Source organism: Apostichopus japonicus, chromosome 10 (assembly GCF_037975245.1).
Source record: "Apostichopus japonicus isolate 1M-3 chromosome 10, ASM3797524v1, whole genome shotgun sequence".
Taxonomy (NCBI): Eukaryota; Metazoa; Echinodermata; class Holothuroidea; order Aspidochirotida; family Stichopodidae; genus Apostichopus; species Apostichopus japonicus.
Window position 1 is genome coordinate 18,887,316 of NC_092570.1, and position 26,388 is coordinate 18,913,703.

General features: G+C 36.6%; 1 protein-coding gene and 1 long non-coding RNA gene across 6 annotated transcripts; one reads left to right on the forward strand and one right to left on the reverse strand.

Moving 5' to 3' along the window:
* The first annotated feature begins 92 nt into the window (after nucleotides 1-92).
* On the forward strand, nucleotides 93-26,318 carry LOC139975451 (cell division cycle protein 20 homolog). Of its 5 annotated transcripts, none has more exons than XM_071983445.1 (11): nucleotides 93-366; nucleotides 4,717-4,855; nucleotides 13,031-13,229; nucleotides 16,057-16,256; nucleotides 16,915-17,043; nucleotides 19,006-19,202; nucleotides 19,987-20,081; nucleotides 21,944-22,169; nucleotides 23,461-23,586; nucleotides 24,099-24,216; nucleotides 24,746-26,318. In XM_071983445.1, exons 2-11 carry the CDS (start codon nucleotides 4,735-4,737, stop codon nucleotides 24,928-24,930), a joined length of 1,596 nt encoding a protein of 531 aa, XP_071839546.1. In that variant the 5' UTR covers nucleotides 93-366; nucleotides 4,717-4,734; the 3' UTR covers nucleotides 24,931-26,318. The 5 variants fall into 5 exon arrangements, with proteins under 5 accessions (XP_071839546.1, XP_071839544.1, XP_071839547.1 ...); XM_071983443.1 differs by having other exon boundaries at nucleotides 93-320; XM_071983446.1 differs by lacking the exon at nucleotides 93-366 and adding an exon at nucleotides 373-518.
* Nucleotides 7,475-12,605, reverse strand: LOC139975454 (uncharacterized). The gene is made up of 2 exons (XR_011795739.1): nucleotides 12,303-12,605; nucleotides 7,475-10,541 (listed from the first exon to the last, which is right to left on the reverse strand). It is a non-coding gene; the product is annotated as an uncharacterized lncRNA (long non-coding RNA).
* Nucleotides 26,319-26,388: the final 70 nt, after the last annotated feature.

A 26,388-nucleotide genomic window follows, 5' to 3' on the forward strand; every position in this document is an offset into this window, starting at 1 on the left:
CGATCGGTTTTCTTGGAAAGAGTGTACTGAAGCAAGCAAAAGGGAGGAGCTTAAGAGGACAAGACCATTAGGCGGGAAATTTTACACATCAGTGATAGTTATGTTAAACAAGTCCCGGTGGCTGTTACTGTATATCTGACAACAAATTTAGAGGTTGAGAGTGCTGCGATTCATCAGTGACGTAGCAACTCAAACTTGAACTAGCCAAACCATAACATCGATCGGATATGAGCACTTTCTGTCCTGTCTTGATGACTTCCTAGCTATTGGAAAATTGACAGTTGATGTTGACAAAAGATAACTACTACCGTAACATTGCCGTAAGAACAGTTTGCCTAGGACTTAGAACGTTGGCCACGCCCTACCGTACGTTAGGTCTAACTTTTTTAGTCAGTCAGTTGTAACGAAAGGTCGGTTTCACACTCAAACTTTTTATTCAATTAACATTAATTATCTGGAACCAGCCATAACGAGGTCTTGGTTTGGCAACTTTTGAAGAGAGTCAGCCGATTTTGAAGGTTCATAGCAATTCGGTACTCAATAAGTCGTTTAGGCTACATGATATTAAATTCAGTATGATTACAACTTAGGGCAGCTAAGCTAAACTTGACGGTAGAAAACATTGACCTGACATTGACCTGACCTAACATACTTTTATTACTAGGCCTAGACTACGCCTATAGGGCCTACTTGGTCAAGGCCTTGCCTAATCTAATCAACCTGTATTACCAATAGGCAATACCATGACACCGTTTATGAGGACAAACTAAAACGAATGACAATTGACTTTGTACAGGGTTAATTATCATTCGCGAATGACAGCGAATGACAATGAAGGACGGCGGTGAGAATAGATAGAATGATTAACGGAGTGGAGTAAATGCGGTTATTGGTTATTAGTTATAGCTATTAGTTATAAGTTATTTTATTAGTTAGTTATTAGTTATAATTTAGTAATAAGTTATTAATATAGTTAATTTAATAAGTTATTAGTTATAATTTTCTCCTTTTCCAGTCCCTTATGCACCCCCTCCTAAAAAAAAATGATTTTTTTTCTCTCATAGAAATGCCCAATATAAGGACTGTTCCTGAAATTTTTAGCTGTTTAAAGATTATAGTATTGTTAGTTTCTAACAATTAATATCGGAAAAAAATGATGTTAAATTTACTTTTTTAAAATCAGACTTAGAGATCCTGCTATGGAAGTCAGCTAAACAAAAGGAGAGCTAAATATAACTCTTACCACTAGCTAGCTCCTTTAAGGAAAGTCAGTGAAGTGTGATATGCTATGTATGCCTTTTAGATATGTGTATTGCAAATATAGTTTAGTTCTTACAAAAAATCCTTCAGCTGGTATGAATTATGATGGGACATACAGTAAGTATACACCAGCATGTTAAACACAAAAACCATCAAACAGAAAGGATTAGTACAATTAGTAGAGTTTACTAATTGTTATTTTACCTTTTCCTGTTTGGTATCCAATTTTACCCAAATCTAACAAGTATTATTCAGAAGAAATTCAAGAAGAAATACAACAAAGATGGCTTCCTAGGTTGGTTCAAAATGAGATTCAAAGGGGTACTCTGATGGCAGACAAAATATCACTTATTAAAGTAGAAATATATTCCAAAATGTTTGTTGAAATTCTGATATCTCAATACCTTGTTCCTTACTTGAGATATGGCTGGTCGAATGGAACCTATTCTGGCTGGCTAAACCCCTTTATTATTCCAGTAAGTGGGTCAAAGTAGGTGGTCTGTCATGTTATCGGAGTAAATGTTCTACAAAAGCTTTCCTTTTTGATTTCCAAAGAAGGAAACCTATGGAGTTACTCTTACCGACCTTGCAAAATTGTGAGGGGGACCGCAGATTGCAAAGTCGGCAATGACTATACAGCGGATCGCAAAGTCGGTAATTACTATTACGGTTAGGTTCGTCCCACACGGCAGCATACAGAAAAGTATTCAAAGCCGAAACGAATCAATATGGTCACTCATCCCAATCCTATGCACACTAAATTCTGCGTTACCTTTCGGGAAACATTTCATACAGTTTGTAGTTTTGATTTCATGTCTTGATTTAGCCTTGAAATGTGTTACACTTGGGAATGTTCATAACTGAGATAGCTGTCTATCTGTAAGAATTTCATCAGCATGCAATTTTTTTGTACAGATTGTACAAATTTGACAAAATTCAGCAGAATTGCTGTTATGACATGATTCACTCTACAGTTGCCAGATGCTTTATACAAAAATATCACCAAATTTGGATAATCGATATCTTCGTCATACGTACTAAAATGCTGTTTTTATTACCACAGATTTTGTCAAGCAATTAACTTCAGCCACTAAGATATCCCATATTTATTTACTAAAATTAAACTATAATTAATGATTGTTTCATCTGCAAAATTTCATGATCCTGACACTGCTCAGAAAGTAGATAAACACATTTCATTTCATTTATTTATTTGTTTTATCACAACAGTCAGGTGATAATGATAAGCACATATAAAGTAACAAAAATAAAAAGAGTTGTGAAAGTAAACTGCTCTAAAATAACCTATTATGTCTTAACGAGTTGAGCACTCCCTACACTAAACTTTGAAAATATACATAAATATATGTCTAAAAAAACCATACAAAAAAACATATTGGAAATGTTTAAAATGGTTTAAATTATGATATAAAAAACATGATACAGCCAAACTTAGTGCACTGAGATCTTAGAACCAAGTTGCACCTTAAATCATGACCAAAATGACTCAAAAAATGACTCAAAATGCTGGTTAAAATCATCACCGTTTTCATGTTATTACATTTTGATCAATAGTAAAATCCATTGTTTAAAGCTATTCAGTTTAATATGGCAATGCATCTATGCAATCTTGGGACCATTTCTGTATCATTTTCATTGTACACATTTTTAGCCATACTTTAAGTTTCATCTTGGACCTGATAGTAAGATTTTTTTTCAATTATATTATTTTTGTCTTCAAGCTTCAGTTTTCCCAATCTGATGGTGAGAAGGAACTTCCAATTCCCAGTTGGGAGGTGCAAATAAACTTTCTTTTTAAAATATTTTTACCAGTTGTCTGATCCCACTTAAACTCTATACACTTATAGGTCAAGCCGCATATGGGTGGCACTGTACAGGCACCATTAGGGAAATCACAAAAACATGGGACAGTACAAGTATACCCTGGGATGGTTATGACATCTTAAATCAAAGCAACAGACACCTTGTGCTACCAGTCTTATTTCTTTTAAATTTCCCACTTTACTTCTGTATTGTATGAGGTATTTGTAAAGTAAGGTTGACAGACAGAGATTGCCTCTAGCAGGGAAAGTCTGATATCATTGCTAGCATACAGCATGTGTCCAGGGAGCTGCTACTTTAACAGCAGCTCCCTGATGTGTCTGTCTCTGACTTTGTGTAGACTAGTCAAACCATTTTTAAAGGTCAAGAACACTGAGAAAGTCAAACAAAATTGTTGTCATGAATGGTAATGTATGGTAGGAAAGTTAGAACTCTAATTTTGGTACTTGTTATACCACATCAGACCATTTTTTTAACATCCTAAATCTGGGATTAAATTGTTGGTTTTTAACCTCCAGTATATGAGGTACACATGCAAATGATGATCTGTATTTCACCCCCCCCCCCCCCTCCTCCCCAAACTCCCCTTCAAATATATTAGGGAAAGTGTGATTTAAATTTTGATGCTTCTTCATTTTACCTATATATTGCAAACCTTATAACTGTCTTTCTGTGCTTAGGCACTTCCATAAATAATGCTAATAATTCTTGCCCCCCTGAATGAAGGTGAGTAGTTTTGAACTATTAATCTGTGTGAATCTTTGAAGGGGGGGGGGGAGGTGAGGGTAGGGGAGGCAGTGCAACCAAGCTAAACCTAAAGTAGTACAATTGATAATTATGTAGTTCATTCTTGGAATTTTTCTGATTTTAGACTAAGGCATATCAGAATATATAGTTTTGCATCAGAATAGCATCACATAATATAATATGATATAATATAATATAGAACAAGTGAATGTATCTAGAAGTCAACATAAGCAAGGTGTTTCATACAGTGTGTAGGAATAATGAACTTGTATTCTATTTTTAAATTATACATAGTTGTTTTGAACTCTAATGATTGCATTAGCTATTCTCATTGTCAGGCCTGTAGCTAGGCTGGGACAGAGGGGTCTTTCCTCCCTCTTTGCCATGTGCAGACTGCTCCCCCCTCCCATCTGGAACAGGAAGACATGTACAAAAAATTCACAAGTTACAGGAAGCAATTATTGTGCGCCTCCTGAAATTGTTGGTGCACCTTCTTAAATTGTTGGAGCCCCTCCTACTCAGCTTTCCAGAGTGCATGCTTATTTTGCACCATAGTTGTTGACAAATTTCATCAATAATTCCAAACCATTCTAGTATATCAAATATATTTATTAATCATTTACTTATAGATCTATGACACTTATCTAGTCATTGAACCAAGAATGCACCAAAAAAAAATCAAGCACACACAATGATACATTAAAAATGTTCAAATGTGTTTGGTGGATAGAGAAATAAGGATGGTAAAATGCCCCTTGTGGCTCCTAAAATGTTTTGCGACTGAATGATTTATTTTTAAGTTTAATCCGATTAATCCTCATGAGAGGAACTCCAAATTCTCTTCTCTTTTGAACTATCTGTCTGCAGGCGTCTCACTTGAGGGTTATGGTGATGGCTCACTTTCAGTTTGATCCTGATCTGCAAGCAGCTATGAAACTCAACAGCTTACCCTCCAAAGGTCCCCTACCACGGTGGCATGGCAAATCAATTCAAACCAGCAGAAGAGGTATTAAAGCTAATGTGTGCAATGATGTGTGCAATGAAACAAGATGTTTTGCCCTCTTAAGAGACTTGCCCTCAAATTGTCCCTATTTTGTAAAGGAGGTCATAACATTGCTTAAACGTTTGGTACACAATAAAATTGTCAATGTACTTCCCAAAAGGGTCTTTCCCCACCAAATTATTTACATTGAGGAGTGATAAGCTTGAAAACAGTGTGTCCCCTTTAATACATGGAGACTGTTTGTAATGTTTCAGGAAACTGCTGGATCAAGCTAAGTTGTACACCATTGCATACATGTTTCACTTGATTTTCTAAGCATATTTGGGGCATATTCTGGTGACCTCCTTAGTGCTTTCCTCTACCCTAACAGCAATATTTAAATTGTCTAATTGGAAACACATGTTTGTACATAGTTTGAAGAGTCATAACATCCAGTCAATTACTTTTAAAAAGTGTTGACAATGGCAAGTATGATTAATTTAGGACCTAACCTAACCATACCTAACCTAACCAGACCTAATATAGACTGATAACCATTCAAGTGGGATTAGTGTTTACATGGTGTGTGAGAGGGTTTGTCTAGGTTGTGCAATCTTGATCAGCATCCACATTATAATGCTAACAATTTGACTGAAAAGGACAAATGAATTCCCGCCTCCCCCCCAAATGTCCAAAATGTCTGCAGACATTACAGTAAATAACTTTCGTCTCTGATGGCAGTTTTCACATACTGTAATTTGATCCTTAACAAACATTCTTCATAACACGGAAATGTAGCTCGGATGTTGAAAAACCCGGGAATAACAGTTGTCAGTATCTTTACAATGCTTGGAGAACTGTTCGTACACGTTTTATAGTCTTTAGTTTAATCTGTCAACCTTTTCATTTCGAAATTGGCATGTGACGTATCTAGTTACAGATTTACTGGTAATCCTACCTTCAAACTGCATAAGACTGTATAAATATACCAACCTGTACAGCTTTGCTATTTGTTTAGGTGTGATATAATTGAAATTGAAATATAAGGCTGCCTGGATTGTGTATACCTACACCCTATCTGCATCCAGACAGAAGTGACTACAAGCCATTAAAAGCATCTCTTTGCAACCGTAACCAAACCGCCTGATTATCATTCAAAACAAGGTTCCAATCAATCAAACTAGGCTCTCTTTTTCTACATTTTCTATTTTCTTCCGCAACATATTGTTGCAGACTTTTCTAAATCATACCGCTGCGACAATAATTGGAAGAACTTAGTCGACTGCATAATGGGTACCTGCACTTTTTTTTTATCCTACACTGACTCCATAATCATTCTTGTAAATAACTTTATTCAAGAAATAATTTAATGCTCAAATTTTGTGAAGCAGTTTTGAAGGATGTGTTGTTTTGGCTCTTATAAAATACTGTGCTTCCTGTGTCCAAAAACAAACACTGGTATACATCTTGAGTATAGCAACTTTGTTCACATTGCATAGCATTTTGCGGTGATGCAGTACTGGTTACATTATTCCCTGTTTATGCATCTTTCAGCACAGACTATAGACCGTGGCGGTGCACACGATCATTTCCTGACACTTTAAGACACCTCTGCAGATCCATGTTTATTTGTAATGCACCTATGATGTATATTAACAGTGGGGCTTATGATATCCTTTGTAAAATATTGGACTGTTTGTGGAAGGGTGGAGACCTACCCCTCCCTGCAATTAATATGATGATTTCAGAGTATGTTGGTCTGTGTACATCACAGTCGGTAATCTGACCTGGTGACCCTCATTATGTTCAAGATATGTGACGTCAAGCTTTTTTGAATTTTAGCGCTAAATTTGAAAAGTAGACAACAAAACTTTACAGCTGAATATCTCTTAAAGAAGTGGCATAACGATGATTTCACTCCCACACACACACAACAAAACAACATGATCAACTTTTAAGACACTTTCGAAGAGAAATTACACACTTACGGCGGGTCACGACCAACGTGAACGAATCGAGCACTGTGTATCCAAGTTTCAAAACGTGAACACGTGAGTAAAAAAAAATGGCCAAAATTGAACTTTCCGTGCGTGAACATACTCGATATCCGCACAAAAGCATCTTGAAATCCCAACACAGATTTAGGTACTTCTTATGGTTTAATCCGAGTTCTAATACGGACACTTACAGATGTTTTACGACGGCTATTGTCAGTACGAAACATAAGGTCCATTTTTAAAAACAAAAATGGCGGACTGCTTCATAAGGTCATGCATATTCATTGTATAGTAATGATAACGTCATCAAATTACGCCTTTTCCGATGAATAGTCATGAAATATTAGATGACTGACAACCATACCCGGTACTAGAAGAATACGCAATTTCCACTGCTTTTGATCCGGTGTTTCAGAATATATTTTTGACTTGCTTTGGTTAAGTTAAAACTGAGATTTGAACCATTTTTAAGTATGTGGAACATGAGAAAAGCAAAAAACCACTCGGTTTATTTGTTTTGTACAAACTTAGGGCATCAGGATTATTAATTTTAATTGTAAGGACAGGGAAATCAAAACATGCTAGCCGAGGTTGGGGACTATCCAGGAAAGGGATGGGGTGGAGAGGTATGTGTGTGTTTGTTGGTGGGTGGGCGGGAGGGGGCATCGGTGATATGGAACAGATTGGAGGGGAAAGCTTATTGGCTGCCAACACAAAAATCTAACCCATTGGGGTGCTAATGGAATAAGAGGGGGGGGGAGGTTGACATGGAAATAAACTCATGATTTGGAAGTCATCCTTAATGCATCGGTAGTAACATTCTGTGCGATCACCACTGTCCTACAGTACCAGTAACAAATAAAGACCAAATAAAGAAGAAAGATCAAGGGTCTCCAAGTCCTTATTTATCCTTGGAAGTTATCTTTATTATAAACTTCTGGGTACTTAACATGAAACAATGCTATGTAAATTTCAACACAAATGTGTAGAGGAATGAATACAAAAATGAAAAGGTTATGTATATAATATTAAAATGGCATAGAAGGTAATATATGACATTTATAATTGGACTGTACATGGAGGTACCTGGAGGTAAGATGTGGTACATAGACATTTCAACAAAAAAGGTGACAAGGCAAAATAAAATATGATAATTTAAAGAAGCTCACCATACACGAAGCATGTAGAGGTGGACAGGTGTATACAAAGTGAAAGAACTATTAAGTATTAAAAGTATAGCATTGTAAAACAGAAAGAGATGATAGTTAAACCATTCACACCACATAATGAAATGTGCTTATCAGGCAGCAAAGATGGCAGTTTTCTTTTTCAAATAAATGAAAGTAATGTGACCAGATGTATGAGTACAGTATGCTATGATGTGGAATCAATATAGCACAGGGCACTGAACAAAGGTGGAATGAAAGATACCAAAAAAGTGTAACAATGCTTTATAAATTTCAACAAAAATGTGTAGAGGAAAGCACACAAAAATGAAAAGGGTAATCATATAACATTAAAATGGCATTGAAGGTAATATATAGAGATATTTATAATTATACTGTATATGACCAAAAACAGCTGACTCTGTACACGGAGGTAAGATGCACATAGACATTTAAATAAATGAGGAGACAAGGCAAATAATATACGATAATTGAAAGAAGCCCACCATACATGAAGCATGTAGAGTTAGACATGTATATACACATTGAAAGAACTTTTTAGTGTTGAACGAATAGCATTATAAAATAGAAAGAGATGATAGTTAAACCATTCACATCACATTATGAAATGTGCTTATCAGGCAGCAGAGATGGCAGTTTTCTTTTTTAAATAAATGACAGCTAATGTGACCAGATGTCTGACTACAGTATGCTATGGTTTTGAATCAATATAGCACAGGGCACAAGGTGAAATGAAAGATAAAAGAGTAACTTAAAGATAAAGAAAAGAATATATCAAAAATATACATGTAGAAAAGGTGTGACTAAAAAATAGAAGTGATGTAAATGTTGAAAGCATCTACAGAATACAGACACAGCAATCAATGAGCCAGTCACAACACATTACAAACGTATGTACAAAGAGGCAGCACATGAAAGGACAGAGTCTTTTACAGTTTATGTGGGACGGAGTGAAAGACGTCATGTGATGTTGTCACAAGATCAGCTGATATATGAAATAACTTATAGTAACAAGGAAACACAAGGTCTTATTGCCCAAGGTTTATGGAGTACTGAAGAACTTTCAAAAAGAAAAAAATGGAAAAAAAACCATATAATGGAATGAAGTGTCATCCAGATACATGGTAGCTTTTGCACAACATAACAAAGGTACGTACAGCAGCTGCAGCACAAGAAGGACGGAGTCTTTTACAAAGTATTTATCGGACGGAGTGAAAGACTGCATGTGATGTTGTCACAAGATCAGCTGATATATGAATATGTGTTATATGAGAAAATTAAAATTAACAAGGTGGCATGCTCCATGACTGGAACTTTTATAAGGCTTTAATAATATCGGCAAGCATTAGTGTTGTGTTTAAAAATGGCACGGCAAGGTATTGGTTTATGACAAACTTTGCCTAAGGTTTAATTGCTCAAGGTATATTAAGTACTGAAAGAAATTTAAAAGATATGGAGAAAAAAAACAATTCATTGTAATGTATCATTGGGTGGCAAGAAGGCAGGTTTTAAGGCAGCACCAAATGCTAGATGATAAAGTATTCTCAAATACATAATAAAAAATAAAATAGATCATGAGATGTAAAGGTTATGTAGTAATGCCACCATGCACAACTACTGGCGATAACATTTTTTCATGTTTGCTATGTTTCCCTCTAATTTTTTCCCCCTCTAATTGTGTCATGTTTCCCTCTTATGCACTAATATTAAGATAAGTAATAAAATTGGTCTAAAAACACCAGAATGTCCTTAACTTCACAAAGTGGTGAAAGGTGAACTTAGAACCATCCCAAAAGCCCCTTCCCAATAAAGGGCCACCTCTCACAAATAATGCACCTAAATATCCACTTAGTTCCTCCCTCCCCTCCATCACCCACCAACTGAACCCCATAGCTCAACCACCCCTCTCCCTCCTCCACCCCAAAAAGCAAAAAAAATAAGAACTTAAGAAAAATAAGTAGAAACAAATTTTGACCACACTATACTTTTGTCTAGAATAGGACTTATGTTTTGACATCCAACATGTAAACCAATTCACTATAAATCACTACAGTATTGAAGGATTAAGGCTGCTAAAGATGTTCATTTTGTGTATATTTTCATCCACAAAGCAATTACTCATCATTCATAGTGCAAGTACATCATTCATAGTGCAAGACTTTTTTGATAAAAACAAAAACCTACCACGAATATCATCATAAGTAAACAAAGGAACCTCACTACTATTGCTTGGCAGTTTTAAAGGTACTCTTTTTATCTAAAGTTTACTGACAAAAGCTTCACAACACATTCTGGATTGAAAGTCAAGTCTGATTTTTTATTTCACATGTTAAACAAAACTTGATGACAGTAGTTTTGGAGATAATTTTTGAATAATTTCTCACGTATTCAACAGTGGTAAGCACTCACTTTATTGGCAAACTCACTGTTTAAAGGGGCATAAGTACCTAACAGTAAAAGGAAATAATAATGTTGGATGTCAAAACCCAAACCTGTAACTTTCCATTATGACTGCTGTGACGGCACCTGAGAATGAGAAAAACAGTAAAAAGTTGATACACCAGTTGATGTAGAGGCAAAGTTATATACCAATGTCATCAACTGAACTTGTCGAAAGACATATGGAACAATCCTTAAAGATGATTTTGTTTGTTAGAATACAGTAATGAGCATGGCAAAGAAAAATTCCTGACTTGTTACAGCAAAGCTCAATAGCTGTGGCATCATCAATGTCAAACAATTTGATTAGAGTGCTACGGTTAACAAATTTTGATGTCTGATGCACATTTTCTTGACTAGTGCAATTTGGCAACTGACGTGTATTTCACGAAGGTCTTTTAGAGGGAGGCCTAGTTTCATCTTTGACTGAGCTAAGTCTAAGTTTACATGCATAGCAAACACAGTCATAATCCAATATATTTTTCTGCCTTAAGTTAGCACTATAACCAACTGAGAATTAGCTGGAGTGGCTTGAGCTATGTGCCAGTAATGTGGCTTGGACTCTTTACAAACATTACATGGTCCAGCAACTTTCTCTTCATGGTATAACTGACAAGCTGTTTCTTTGGCATGATGTCATGAAAGTTAAAAAGTAAAAAAAACCAGAATGACAAGTTCCACACAAAAATTAGAAACTTATATGATACACATAAGCACATACTCATTGTAGTCAGGATGCAAATTGTTATCTCCCAATTTCCTAAACATACAATTGAATTAATACACTGAGTAATCAAAACTTTGGACTCGTCAGTAAGCAGAGATTTAAATTTCTAAGCTACAAGTACAAGCAGAATGCAGGCCTATGTTGTACCCACATCCCAAAATCCCAAGGCTGCATGTGTCTCAAAAGGTTCAAGATCATTCACAAAAAAATGAAACCCTGCTTTGTATTGAAATGTTGGTTAGTGCATCTGCTACAACTAGTGGGCAAAACTGCAGCTAGAAAATAGAATGCTGTTTATTCTACATAACTATTAGGAATAAATGAATATGTAGATAGGCCTAGCCTTGTAAATGCCTACTACCTTTAGCCAAGAATGAGAATAGCACTCCACCCAAAGCTTAAGTAATGTATTTCCTAAAACTAAAAGTGACACTCCAGTCAACAGATGCAAACAGACTTAGGCCATAGCCTTACTTTATATCGAAGCTTACGCCGTGCACTGCTTTGAACTAGTACTACTAGAGCCAAGACCAACGAGGCCTTAAAGTTTAAGTTATCAAAATATGAATATTTGGGCCTAGCCTAAATAGTACATGACTATAGGCCGGTTGGCTAGGCCTATACTAACTTAGGAAAACAGAACCCTAATACTAATAGTACTAGTATCATACTTAAATTTAAGAGCGATCCGCGATTAGGACACTATATAAAATTTGTCACAACGAATTTAAAGAATTTACGGTGTGACGAAGCCCTACCTACGTTGCTGACAACTATGTCGAAGGCTTTAGTATGAGAGTAGTTAGTACTGTAGAAAAGTAATACTAGTAATAGTAACTAAAAGTACGTAGGCCTATACTATTACTAGGTATATGAAGCCAATGTGTTAGGCGACATTACAGTGCAACAACAACGTTAAGCCGTATGTACTGTTTCTAACGATTAAGCAAGAACTTGGCATGATGTTTGACCTAAATTTTTGTACACTTTTTACGGGTGAACATAATCCAAACTTACAGCTTCGATGCTTTAACGTATTGCCAACATTTTGAAACCATCATTATGATAACCTACATTCTAATACGGAAACCTTACAGATCCGAAAAGTCAGAGTTACTTACCTACAAATTCTCCTCGCCGTTCCACAACGGCAGAGAAATTCATTGATTGAAGCTAGATGAGAACGAGTTCAACCGAATTCTCACGAAGATGTGTCTTTGCACTATATCAGGATGCTCTAATACCATATACGGCAATTCTCGGTGATCAAGATCATGCATAATTCATGTTTTAACGTGGGCTTCGGTATTGGAAACGACTCGGCTTATTTCCGCGCCATCTCCGATTTGCCACTTCCGGTTTGTGCATCGGATTCGTGAAAGTTGCGCAATAACGGTCGTTTTCGGCGAGGAGAGTTTCCACTGATCATGGTCTGAAAGTGGGGAGTTCAAAAATCTTACACAAATTGAGATACCATAATCTAAAAGATATTATATTTCTAAAAAGAACTCACTTTTCTTTCCTTGAAGGCATCTTCTTCTAGAGTTGAATCTGTAATATAAATTATTACTAAACTTCCATTAAAACGCAGTTCTTAAGCTGACTTGTCAACTTGATATATATTTGATACCCTCGAGAAATAGTAAAATGAACATTTGCAATTTTGCTATTCCCAAATGATTATGTTCTACTGTGAAAAAAAGATAAGAGTTGGGCAACAATTTTGTTTTCGAATCCTTGGAATCATTAACTAAGGAGGTGTAAGTGAATACCAGTTTGTTTTTCTCTTCATTCCTATGTTACTTGAATTAATGTTGAGAGCGCTGATGCATTTATGCTCTGCTTACAGTTTCTGTTGATGCTTCCATGGTTTGGTCCCCACCACCGAGCGGTATCAAGAGTGTGACAAAGATGAGGATGGAGGCGGTTTCTGGTCGTAAAACTCCAAAGAAAACACCGAAGAAGACCCAGAGCACAAGTTGTACCGATGCCGTTAATAACAACAACCTGCCACCTGGCAAGCCAGTTGTGAGAAACCAAGGAGATCGGTGAGATTGAAAGTCTTAGATCATTGTGAAACTTCTGGACAGAAATGAAAATTTGGAACACATAAAACATATTCCTGATTAAGAGTGTAGTGTACGTACATGATGAATCTCCCTGTAGGATTGTGGAGAGGGTACAAGCCTTGCTCACTTTTAAGAATGCTAGGAGGATCTGACCACCGATTTTCGCATACTCAGGATCCGACCCCAAAATCGTGATTTCCCTTCCGGGGGAGGATCCTGACCCTGTAAGAGTGGTCAAGATTGAAGTATGGATGCTTGGGATCACATGGCCCAGATCTCCGAATGGTTACTTGGCCTAGTTACTTAGTTTGCATAAAAATAGCACAGAAGTAATATATGAACAAACAGAGCAAAGCCCTCACAGTGAATTGTAAATAATCATTGTGACCTTTTTGTGATTGCATAATGTCCTCTGCAACGTTCTCTTAAAGAACTTCTAAAAAAAAAAAAATTAGGCAACGATACAACAACAAAAAAGAGGAAACTTCATGTATTGTACCTCACTGATCAACGTATTTGAATGAAATACTTGTGTCTCCATTAAGTGAATGAAGGTTGACTCCTGCAGCTACCTATAGGAACCTAAAACTGGCCCCTGGGTAAGCGCCCAACTGGAAGGAGGTATCTTTTTTAGAGAATTTATTGTCAATAAAGGTTGGATCCACTGCTGCTATAAATTGATGGTCCTTGCTCAAAAATGTGTAGTGATTTGTAGGGTCACGTTTCAAATAAATTGATAAACATAAGCTGGAGCAATTCCTTGTCTGCCCTCCCCCCCCCCCCAAGATTATTTTCCTTGCACTATATTTTGCTTCCATATCGTTGGAAGCAACTCTAACTAATGAGAGATAAAATGAAAATGTCACATTTATAATGCTGATGAAGGGTTAGGGATATGTATTCTTTAGTTAAGTACCTTTTTGCATTTGTTCAATCATGTTACCAATTCTGCTGAAAATGAAATCAGTATAAGATTGCAGTTGATGAAAAATCTATTACATCTTTTACTAGCATGCCATTTGAGTAATGAGTTAATGAGAGAGTAATTTAAAGATTTTCAGCATTCCATAATCGCCTACAGACGTTTTTTTCACATTAGTGTTAATCACATGTAATAATTTTGGGGCACCACAGATAAATTTTATAAGTAAACTATGGTCACTTTTTATCTCAGGTTTGTACCTTAAACAGTAAGAGGGGATAAAAAAAAATACTTTAAAAAATACTAAAAAAATACTAAATATACTAATATATAAATATACTAATATATAAATATATAAATATACTAATATATAAATATACTAATATATAAATATAAAAATACTAAATATACCAAATACTAAAAAAATACTAAAAGAAAACTTTAAATTATGTTAAATCTTTCTCAGGCTACATGCAGAGTCCATATTAGGCATCAGGATTATTATTTTACATAATCACACAAATTCCTCAATAGGCCTATACATTTGAAATCACAGTGCATTTTTTTTTGTGTGTGATGCAACTGGCGACCTTTGCAGCCATACCGGGTGAAGAAACGCTAAATATGAAGTTGCTGTTATTCTATGACAATTCACCCAGTATAGGAATTGTTTGTGTTGGCAATTTGTTTCAATTGGGGTATCATAGCCGAATTATTCTGGATTAAATCCTGGTAAACATGTGCCAATATACTTCCCAGCACGTAGGCCTATATGCAACCTTGCGTCGGACTTGCGTTGAACAACATGGTTGAAATCAGTTTTCCTTTGGAGGAGTTTCCAAAGTTTCCACAAATAGTTTTTCCTTTTTTGGCAAGGGAATTAGCCAAATTTGTCATTTTTGGCAATTTAAAACTGCAAACTGGCAACCCTGTTTGAAATATGACCAATATTTGAAATATTGCTGTTTATATAACTGAAATCCATAGCATGAAATATACCATCCACTCCAATTTTCTAGAGCCTGTGGCTGTTGGCAAACACTAACAAGTGTATTTAACTAGTTACCTTTGTGTGATGTATGCCGTAGTCTCTTTAATTAAGCCTGATGCAGAGGGGGTGGGGATGTGGGGGGGGAGGAGAGAGGAGGACCAGAGATGGTTGTATTCTCATCCACTCTCACCAGAATCCACAGTTAGTCATAATATTCTCATAATGGATTATTTATGTACACCTCTGTCCTCTAGTACTGGATGGCCTAATTTACTACTTTGCAAGTTAAATTTAGATATTTTGCTGAAAATGTTTATCATTGTGTGTTCCCCTGTTGCAAATCTATCTGTCAGTTTGTAAGTAAACCATATTCATCAAATTCGTCTATCATCACTCGAAGGTGATCTCTCCATCCCTTCATTTATAGATGTTTCTTACAGTATTGGACAGTACCGTAACTCTGGCTTGTAGTATATGCTATCAAGTAGATCAGTATATATGTGTGAAGGAAAGGTCATATTTATTTTTTTAAAGAAAAAGAAAAGAATAGAAGTTATATTAAGCAAGAATTACTACATGTGAAGGATGCTAGAAATACATTTATAAGTGCTTGATCAAGTTATAGTTGATCAAGGATCAAGTCGATCAAGGATACTTATAAAAAAATACAGAGATACAAAAAATGGGAGGCATACTTCTACGAACAATTGATGGTTAGATCGTAGGAAAACTTGATTATGCATCTCATTAGATTCACAGAGGTTAGTATAGTGCAATTTGTCGGGTACAAAAGTCATCCAAGAATCATAATTTGTTTCTCAGCAAGCCTAAATATTTGACGGCATTTTTACGATATTTAATTTTTTTTTTAAATGTTTAATTTTTTTTCACAGTTTTATTCCCAATCGAGCTTTAATGGATCTAGAACTATGCCAGTACAAAGTAGCTCAGCTAGACGATGAAAACCAGGAGCACAGAGATGAAGAGGACGCAGACGGTTACAAGAATGTCATCTCGGAAGGACTGGAGATGCAACAGAAGAAGGATTGTAAAATTTTGAGCTTTAAACAACAAGTACCCAAAGCAGCGGAAGGTAAAAATTAAATTCTGTCAGATCTTTAGAAAATCTATCGAGTTTTATTCTACAAGCAGTGCCTGCAAGAAGAAAAGGAAGGGGGGGTGGTGAATGGAGCTTGCTAATGATAAGGGAGGGGTAGAGAAAGATATGGGGAGGGTAGGAATTAGAGGAGAGCGGTGGGAAGGGGGGAAGGGAAGGTGGAGAAGAGGAAGGGGAAGGAGGTAATGGCATGGTGGATGGGGGAGAGGTTTAGGTCAAGGGATGAGGTAGAAAGGGGTTGGGAATTGATAATATTCTTGCCTCCCCCAAGTTCAACACCTTTCACCCATGACATTCAAACACAACTCAAAATGGACGTCTAACTGTATATAGACATGCACACCTTCTAATGGAAAACTTATTCTTCCGTTAAACACTCTCCATTTCCCATATTGTTGTTTCCTGTTTTGGTTTTTTCTGCACAACATTTATTGGCCATGATCACTTGTTAAGTGTCCCCTTGGATAAAACTGTTTGAAAATAGAGGCTAAGAATAGAGGGTAATATAATTTTGCAGTGTAAATTTATGGAGGAGGTTTACACCTTGAACCACTGTAAAAAGGCTGTATGTAAGTTTTGGCAAATAAAGAATTGTCCGAATTGCACCTTTTCTCAACATTTTCTCTCGTGCAAGGCTTTAACAACAGAAACAAAGTTTTGTACAGTAGCTCGAAGAATTCTGCTGCGAATGCCAAGAGCAGAAGACACATCCCACAGACCGAAGAAAAGATTCTGGACGCCCCTGACCTGAAAGATGACTTCTGTAAGTTGAAGGCATTGAAGACTCGCCCCAAACCGCGTGCGGCCATCTGAAAAAGTTAACTTTCCGTTGCTTGCAAGTGAACTTTTTTTCGTGTCGCTACAAAATGCAGACAGTAATGAAACATGATACCTTGTTATCTTTTCTGTAAGTTAAAGGCATTGAAGACTCGCCCCAAACCGCGTGCGGCCATCTGAAAAAGTTAACTTTCCGTTGCTTGCAAGTGAACTTTTTTTCGTGTCGCTACAAAGTGCAGACAGTAATGAAACATGATACCTTGTTATCTTTTATGTAGACCTGAGATGTCCATCGCTGCTATGTACACTGTGTTGTGGGTATTGACCCTAGCTTTACATGTATTGACTGTGTACTAGTGTCTAATTACCGGGCGGTGGCAAGCTGTGTGTATATTTTCTGGGATCTATGGTGGTGTCTAACACTTCTGTTACACCTCATTCGAAACTAGGTCAGATTACTGGCATGAGACGTTTCTTTGTGTGCGAGTCTTCAATGCCTTTAAGAGAATAGTTAGGAAGCACTTGAAATGCAAACAGTCTGCAGCTGGTCGTGTTTTTATGAACTCTAATAATAATGTTATAACGTCATAGTTACTTTATAGAGCTTCATAATTAATTTCGACAAATTAGAAATATTAAAACTCTGAAAGGAATAAACAAAAATTTGGTGTCTCTGTAATACCCTGCACAATTATGATACAAGTTACTAAAGGGTAACCATATGGCATCTCGATCGGTGCTAGTTCTAGTTCGGATATTTACACTGCAGACATTTAGTGAGTCTGTACTCGATCCTGCTCCTACTCAGTTGCATTCTAGCATAGTTGCCTGTACTGGCACTCATCCCGATGGGTGTATGATGGTACCCGCCCTGGTGGATTTATTCTACTACTACTCTGGGTATCTAGCACAGACATTAGTGTAAGATTCAGGACTCATACTTTGAGCCTTGTACTCTTGCTCATATGATTACCAAGGGGAATTCTACTTGTACTTGTATACTCATACTGATGTACTTGTACTACAAGTCTGTTACTATGAGAAATACATGTCTGGGAATGGGAAATCTAGCACAGACATTAGTGTAAGATTCAGGACTCATACTTTGAGCCTTGTACTCTTGCTCATATGATTACCGAGGGGATTTTTACTTGTACTATACTCGTGCTGTTTTATTTGTACTACAAGTCTGTTACTATGAGAAATACATGTCTGGGAATGGGAAATCTAGCACAGACATTAGTGTAAGATTCAGGACTCATACTTTGAGGCTTGTACTCTTACTCATACTAGTATCAAGGGGAATTCTATATGTACTTGTATACTCATGCTGTTGTATTTGTACTACAAGTCTGTTACTATGAGAAATACATGTCTGGGAATGTTAGAAATCTAGCACAGACAGTAGTGTAAGATTAAGTACTCATACTTTGAGTCTTACTCACACTAGTACCAAGGGGGATTTTACTTGTACTTGTATACTCGTGCTGTTGTACTACAAGTCTGTTACTATGAGAAATACATGTCTCAAGTCGAGCCACTTCAAAAAATGCTGCTTTGTAATGTGCTAGGTTGTTGTAACAAGCTGAATTACATATATCAATCAGGCTTGAAACAGCAATTTGACAGGCTGACTCTGTCACACAGTAAAGTATACATAAATGAATCAGTAGACATAATGAGATCCAAGAATTCCAATGAATTTGTACTGGTAGGTGTACACAGTAAACTGATGTACAGTATGCTCAGAGAGCCATCTAGAAATTTCTTTCACATTTATACGTTAATGCATAAATATGTTATGTATAATATAACACCTTCAATGCGATGTCATGTACAGGGTTAGATATTATAATCTAGACAAGCCTCGGGATATTCTTCTCACCGAAATTCCCACCCACACCCTCCCCCTCAAATCACCCACCAAATGTTTTTGTTCTCTTGGTAGATTTGTCCCTCATTGACTGGAGCTCACTGAATGTTTTAGCTGTTGCTCTAAACCAAGAAGTTTACCTCTGGAATGCCAACTCCAGTAACATCAACCACCTTCTGACCCTCCAAGGAGAGGACGAATACGTCTCCAGTGTCTCGTGGATATCCGAAGGAAACATTTTGGCCGTTGGCAACTCATCCGGCCATGTGCAGGTTTTCTTTACATCGTTCTGAGCAACAGAACTTTCCATCTCTTCTCTATCTGTCAAATCTTATTAACTAGTGTGGAATAGAATGGTTTACATATTGTTGTATTCACATGCCGTCGCTGTTGCTGGTGGGGGGGGGGGGGGAGGGAGGGAGGGGGCGAGGGGATCAGTGTTAGCCTACAGAGAGCTATTATTCTCTGTTCCTTAATTTGCCTTAATTAATGCAGTATCTTGAAAAGGAGGATTACTATTAAAATAATTACTCAAAGTAATGAGCTTATCATGAGGGGTTTCCAATCAGATTTTGAACTGAGCGATTTTATAGATACGTATAAGGGTAGCCTACATGCAGAGTTAGATATGGTTGCCCATAGTTACGTATAAATATTGGAGAAATGTTCAGAAGATGTGGTAAGTTTGTAATTGATTAAAATACTTAACTTTATTCCTCACTTCAAGCATGTGTTTACATAATTGGATATCTCACCTGTCTCCTCACAACCTCAGCATTCTTAATCTTAGAGTGAACTGGTAAATCTAGTTAACAGTGTACATCCTGTATGACCAGTCACCGTTAGTTGATGACATTCCTTTTGCATTCAAACACCCAAAGCGCTTGGAACCTTTTTTTTTCACATGGACTATTATCTAATGGAAACTGCTTCAAACCTTAACCTCTTTTTTTGTTTACTGAGGAGTTGGATCATTTGCTGTTGAAACCACATTTAAATGTTTCATGCTTTGCCATGCTTTTTAAATTTTTTTATTTTATAAATGTCCTCGATCAGCTGTGGGACGTCGAAGCTCTAAAGTGTCTACGTAACATGGAAGGCCATGCCGCCAGAGTGGGAGCCCTCGATTGGAATTACTACATTGTTACGAGGTGAGAAAACAGAGAACTTACAAAAAAAAAAAAAACCTTGAAACAATTAGATGAAAAAGAAACCCTCAACATTCAAACTTCTCTTTTGTTTTATCTTCATTGATTGCTTCCACTTTTTATCAAGGACACCAGTAGATGCATTTGCCGTATTAACATATCTTTACCCTCATTGATTGCTAAGTGAACTAAAGATATCTGTGAGATGATTAAATTGGCGGATCTCTGGCATCGTCAACATCGACACTGCACAATTAATTTAAATTGATCTCTTTTGTATCCACTTTAATTGTAACTAACAGTCATCTGACGTTTAATTTAGATCATGAAGTGGAAGCCCTTCTTCCTTGTCGTTGCTGATGTACAATTAACTGTTGTTAAAAATTCACTTCTGTCACATTGTATGTACATGCTGAGATAACTTTAACAGGTTCTTTGGAATCTTTCCTTCAGTAATTAATTTCCTTTTTTTTTTTTCACATGCTACATTTTAATACACTCTAGTGGATAACAGCTGCAATTTCAATTTAGGAAAGCAAAATTGGTTATTATGAAACAGGAGATTTTATTAGCAATTCATGTAGTTTCTTCCTTTACTTTTTGTCTTTGTCTTTAATGGGGGTTGCCTTGGAAACTGAGTGAACCTTTATTGGAAATATCAGCGCTTTATTCAGACTGGTTACCATGGAGACGAGTTATGTAGCCATTACTATACTGACTACATGGTTTAAGTTGGATTAGATTGATACGATATTTCTGACAGTTCATAAGTGGTTCTGGGGCCAAGAATATGACTTTTCAAAGGCATCTCTTTATCACAGTTTATTGTCTGGAATGCATTTTATAACAGAATAGCTAGCATTCGACAGAAAATATATGGAATGGAATAATATAATGGATAAAAACAAGTTGGTTGTGACTTATCTATCAATGACGAAATACTGTATGAATGCTTTAATATGCATTGCATATTGCCACATAATAGATAGGAGGGTGTATACGACACATCTCATTCAGGTACATAGCAAATGTCAGAGAGTCACAGATTCCATGACAGATCAACAGATCTATATTTTACACAATTTAGCAAAATAATTGATGAAAGTACCTTTGCTAATAGAAGTGCCCTTTGGATACTTCTTATAAGATGCAGTCTACTTAGAAAGGGTGGAATGCGTCTGAAATTTGCTTGGGTCGACCTCAAATGAGTTAACAGAGAAATATCTCATTTGTTTTAATACAAGTATAAATATGTACATTAGGAAAATTGTAGAAAAGAATCCTAAATTTGAGGATATTTCTTCATTTGTACACTGGACATAAATAAATACCACTTGAACTAATGCCAGTAAACTAATACAAAAAAGTGTACTGGGTAGTGATAATTTGGAGATATCCTTCTAACTTTCCATCTTTCTTCAACTTCAATTTTGTCAAAAAACACAATGAAAGACTTGCTAGCTCACATTTCAAAGCTGGGCTTACTTTTTTTTGGCTACGGCAAAACATGAGATTTTTTCCAAAAGTGCATCTTAATAGGTATTACGCCATCATATGCACCTAGACTAGTTACAGCCTGTAATAATTTAAAATGAAATTTTTAAAATTTTAAAATTAAAAATAAATTCGGTATCGCATCGCAGAATAGGCAGAATACTACACAAGGTGCAAAGATGTATAGCAGAATTTGTAGGCAGGATCCATTGCATTTTATATTTGACAAAGATTGGAGCCTTTAGAAACTGCTGCACAAAATTTGAGCATTAAATTATTCCCTGGACTAAACTCTTTGCTGCACCTGACATTAAAGTAACAAACGTTTTTTTTTTCTTTCTTTCTTTTCTTCTGACCGACCATTCTTTTAGCGGTGCTGGGACTGGTCAGATACATCACCATGACGTTCGTATAGCAGAGCACCATATCGCGACCTTACATAACCACACCCAACAGGTCTGTGGCCTCAGATGGAATGTGGATGGATCTTACCTGGCCAGCGGAGGTAATGACAATGTGTTGAACATCTGGGACGCATCAACATCAACCGGTGTTTCACCCTTGTATTCCCTCACTCAGCATCAAGCTGCTGTTAAGGTAAGGGTCTTTACATAAATGCTATTGTATACTTTACCCCCCCCCCCTCCCTGTGGGTGATAATTCGGTATCATTCACCTTGTGATATACATCATAAGAATGCAGGATTTAACTTCTTTTTTTTTCCATTTAGACTGCATCAAAGTGGATAGGTGGATCTTGCAATTTGTCAACAGATTGTGCAAGCCAGCTGTTAGTCAATACTTTGACTCATCATGATCAATTATTGCATACTATTATAATAATACTATTATTGCATAATACCGATATATATACCACAGTCTTTTTGCTTAGAAACCATTTCCTTTCAATAAGAGACTACAAGGATTGTAAATGCTAAGAAGAGAACTCCCAACAGCACTCGCATGTAATTTGCATAAAATCAGCATGTCTTCTGTCATACTTGTGCATATCATTATTGCAACCCCCCAAAAAATAGTCTCTTTGGAAATCAGCTAATTCAGGCTTTGTGTGTGAAACGTGATATTTACACTTAATGATGTTTTTTGGTAAGAACAATCCGTTCAAGTTCGATTTAATTGTTCCAAATCGTATAAATATGGCAGAGTTTAGTTTGAAAATCTTGCCAATAGGGCATGTATCGCTCATTAATCACAGCTTTTTGTAAAATCTATAATTAAATTATGACAAATTCTTTTCCATCAGAAACTGATTGGGTAAGCCAAATTATAAGCTCATATTTCACTAAGTGTTAAATGCATGTATTCTCACATTCCCAATCCTTTTCTTTGACAGAATATTCAGTCAATAAAATGTATCGTAAAGAAGAGTGACGTCAGAGCTAAAAGTACACCTGATTGTATTTAATCATTCAGTCACGTTTTCAGGGTAACAACAACTCTGACATCAAATATGCATGAATCTTGTTCACTTCTCGCATTAATGGAAAAGCAACCGTCATCATCTTTTGTTTAAATGATATATTTGTGATGAAAAACTGTCAAACATCTAAATAAAATATGCTCTGTTTTGGAGTTTTTAGAAAGTCATGTCTAGTGGCCGTTTTGTCTAGAAGTGATGTTATATTACCACTAGGATGTGAAACCTTTCATGGTGAGCACCCAGCCTGCATGAAATTCACTGCTCTAAAAATTATTGGGGAAGGAGGGGGGGATGTTGAGGGAGGGAGGCATGCCCCCTCCTCGGTTCCCTCTCTCCTCCTGTGTCAGGGGCCCAAACATAGCGTTCCTTTAAAAGTGGGACTTCTGTATTCAGAAATGAGCCATATATTTTATGTGACAGTTGCTGATTTTACTCTTTTCCTGTGTAGGCTTTGTCTTGGTGCCCATGGCAGACACATTTACTAGCTAGTGGAGGTGGTACAGCAGATAGGATGCTGAGATTCTGGGCAGCAAACACTGGTACCTGTTTGAAAACAGTGGACACTGGATCTCAGGTTAGGTTAAAAGTTTATCAATATCCCTCCCCCCCCCCCCCCATGTGCTAGACTGTCAGATAATGTTCACTCATTTTTAAACTCTAACAAGCATTTCTTAGTTTTGTCACGGAAAAGTCTCAAAATTTTCACAAACAGTGCCAAACAACCCAATACCGCAGACTTTCGTAGCCATGAGGAAGACTGAAGCTTAAGAATTACATGATACAGAGGAATAAATTAGCACATTAGTCTAATATTTTCCATAGCTGATTCTGTCGTCGAGATAAAAGTCTCTCAAACAATTGAATTAGTTTTAAGCTGATATCATCATTTCACATTTAAAGGAAATCAAAGATGCAGCTATTGCTGACATAATCCATTTATGACATCACAGATTATTCCGTTCCACTTCAATGAGCAGTTGTTGTGCAAATGTTGTAATTTGAAGATAAAAGGTGACAGTTCTTTAAATTTATCTGAATTTTTGAGACAGAAATTCGGCATTGAGTTTTGATCTTTGTTGTTTTCAGGTGAGTAGTATTCTCTGGTCCAAAGAACGCAAGGAGCTCATCTCGGGTCATGGCTTCTCTCAGAACCAGCTGACCATATGGAAGTACCCGACTATGGACAGAATAGCTAATCTCAAAGGTGAGGGATGATCTGGATGATCTGATCTTGGGGTACATCTGGAAAACTTACTAGAAACATTTGGTTTCGATTAAACCTTGCCAATCCCTTAGGTCTTTAAATCAAATATGAAGTAAAGCTGCATGTTGACAAGGTGTTGAAAGGAACCATGGAGAATGTAGAAGACCAGACAGCCAGTTTTGGCTTAAGTGATCCCTTGCTCACATTTGATACTGAGAACAGTAAACAGTAACACTTCAAACAAGATTCTCTTCTGTGTTGACCACTTACTGACGTCAAAGCGGCGGGGATGGGTTGGGGGGCTGGTGGTGGGTTTGCAGATGTTAATAGTACATGGATCAGTTCTGTTCCTGAGGTTAACAAAGGCATTAGATATATTTCCACTTCACATTTCATGTTCAGGATCTTGTTTTGCTCTCTGAAGAAAATATATGTTACTTGTCATCCTAGGTACCTTGTCACTTTCATTTCTGTGTGATTTACTTGTTGGTTGCTGAAGTAACTTTCAATCTTTTTATTTCTAAAACAGGTCATACCGATCGCGTCCTGACCATGTGTCTCTCCCCAGACGGGCAGACGGTGGTGTCCGCAGCAGGTGACGAGACCCTACGATTCTGGAGTTGCTTCAGTCATGACTCAAAGAAGAAGAGTACAAAGGTGTCTTCATCCGGTGAAACCAAAAATAGGTCGTTGTTTGCCAGTACTATAAGATAACCTGACTTTCGGGGGGAAATTAATTCTGTCTATCACCAATGTTTCTGATTTGACTTGGAAATATACCACAAACCATGGAAGAAGATGATTTAATCTTTGTTGGGTCACCAGTTCCATCTGCTGACAAATCCGTGACTTATAAATGATCTGAAGTCTGTACCACATTAAATTTACTGATCTGTTTGTTACCTCTGAGGACAAAGTTTCAAATATGGCTAGAATGCAGTAACCTCTATATTGCCAGGTACCTATATGTATCTATATTGCCAGGTACCTATATGTATCTATATTGCCATGTATCTATATGTATCTATATTGCCATGTACCTATATGTATCTATATTGCCAGGTACCTATATGTATCTATATTGCCAGGTACCTATATGTATCTATATTGCCGGGTACCTATGTGTATCTATATTGCCGGGTACCTATGTGTATCTATATTGCCGGGTACCTATGTGTATCTATATTGCCAGGTACCTATATGTATCTATGTTAAAACTCTTTCACAAACTTGAAATGATACTGACCAGACGGTTGTGTATTTACGTAAGGCAACGAGCAAACCATTTGGCTTGCCAAACATGTCTCTCTTCCTGGTTTGCCTCCTGTCTGGTGCAATCAAATTACTCACAAGCTTGACAGTAAGTGGCATTCTCCAAGTGGGAATTTGACATAAATCTCATTGAACTTTAGAAAGCATTAGAGGTACCCATCATCTCCATTAGTGGAGTTTCTAATCTCTACCATCCAAAGTAAACGATGCGATGATTAATCTCAATGACTATCTGAAGCACTACGCAATGTGCTGTATAAAAGCTTTAGCTTTTCGTTAACAAAAATGTTCATTCTTTTGAAGTTTGTCATTGTGTTTCTATAAAATGCAGTTGAGAATGTTGCACCAAAATGCACCTTATTTGTGACAGTGTATGGAAATCGTTTAAGAGTTGTGTAAACTTTTGTAAACCTTGTTAAGTTTTGTACAAATTGTGTAATGTGCAATATGAACAGAAATATGTGGATTTTGCACATTATATACAATTTTGCTGTTATTGTGAAAGAGGCTAAAATATTTTCCGTCCTTAGATATGTGTGAATACATTCCAATTATATTTTCAATTATCAATATTCCATGAAGGGTCGATCTGACCAAAGAAACTCGTCCGCACACCAAATGTTTTTTGCACATTTTCATGTTTTTTTTGTCTGTGCACATTTTCATGTTTTTGTCATTTTGTTTTCTTGAGTTTAATTTTCTGTTCAATGTGTCCACCAAGTGTATTAACAGTATATCAATATTATTAAAGTACTCACTTCCAAGTTGTTTTCAATATATTTTTATAGAGAGAGAATTCAAAATAAAAGGTACAATCACAAGTATATAAATGGTTTCACATGGTTTATTAATTTTGGTATTTATAAACTTCATCGTACGATAGAGATCTGTCACAGAAAG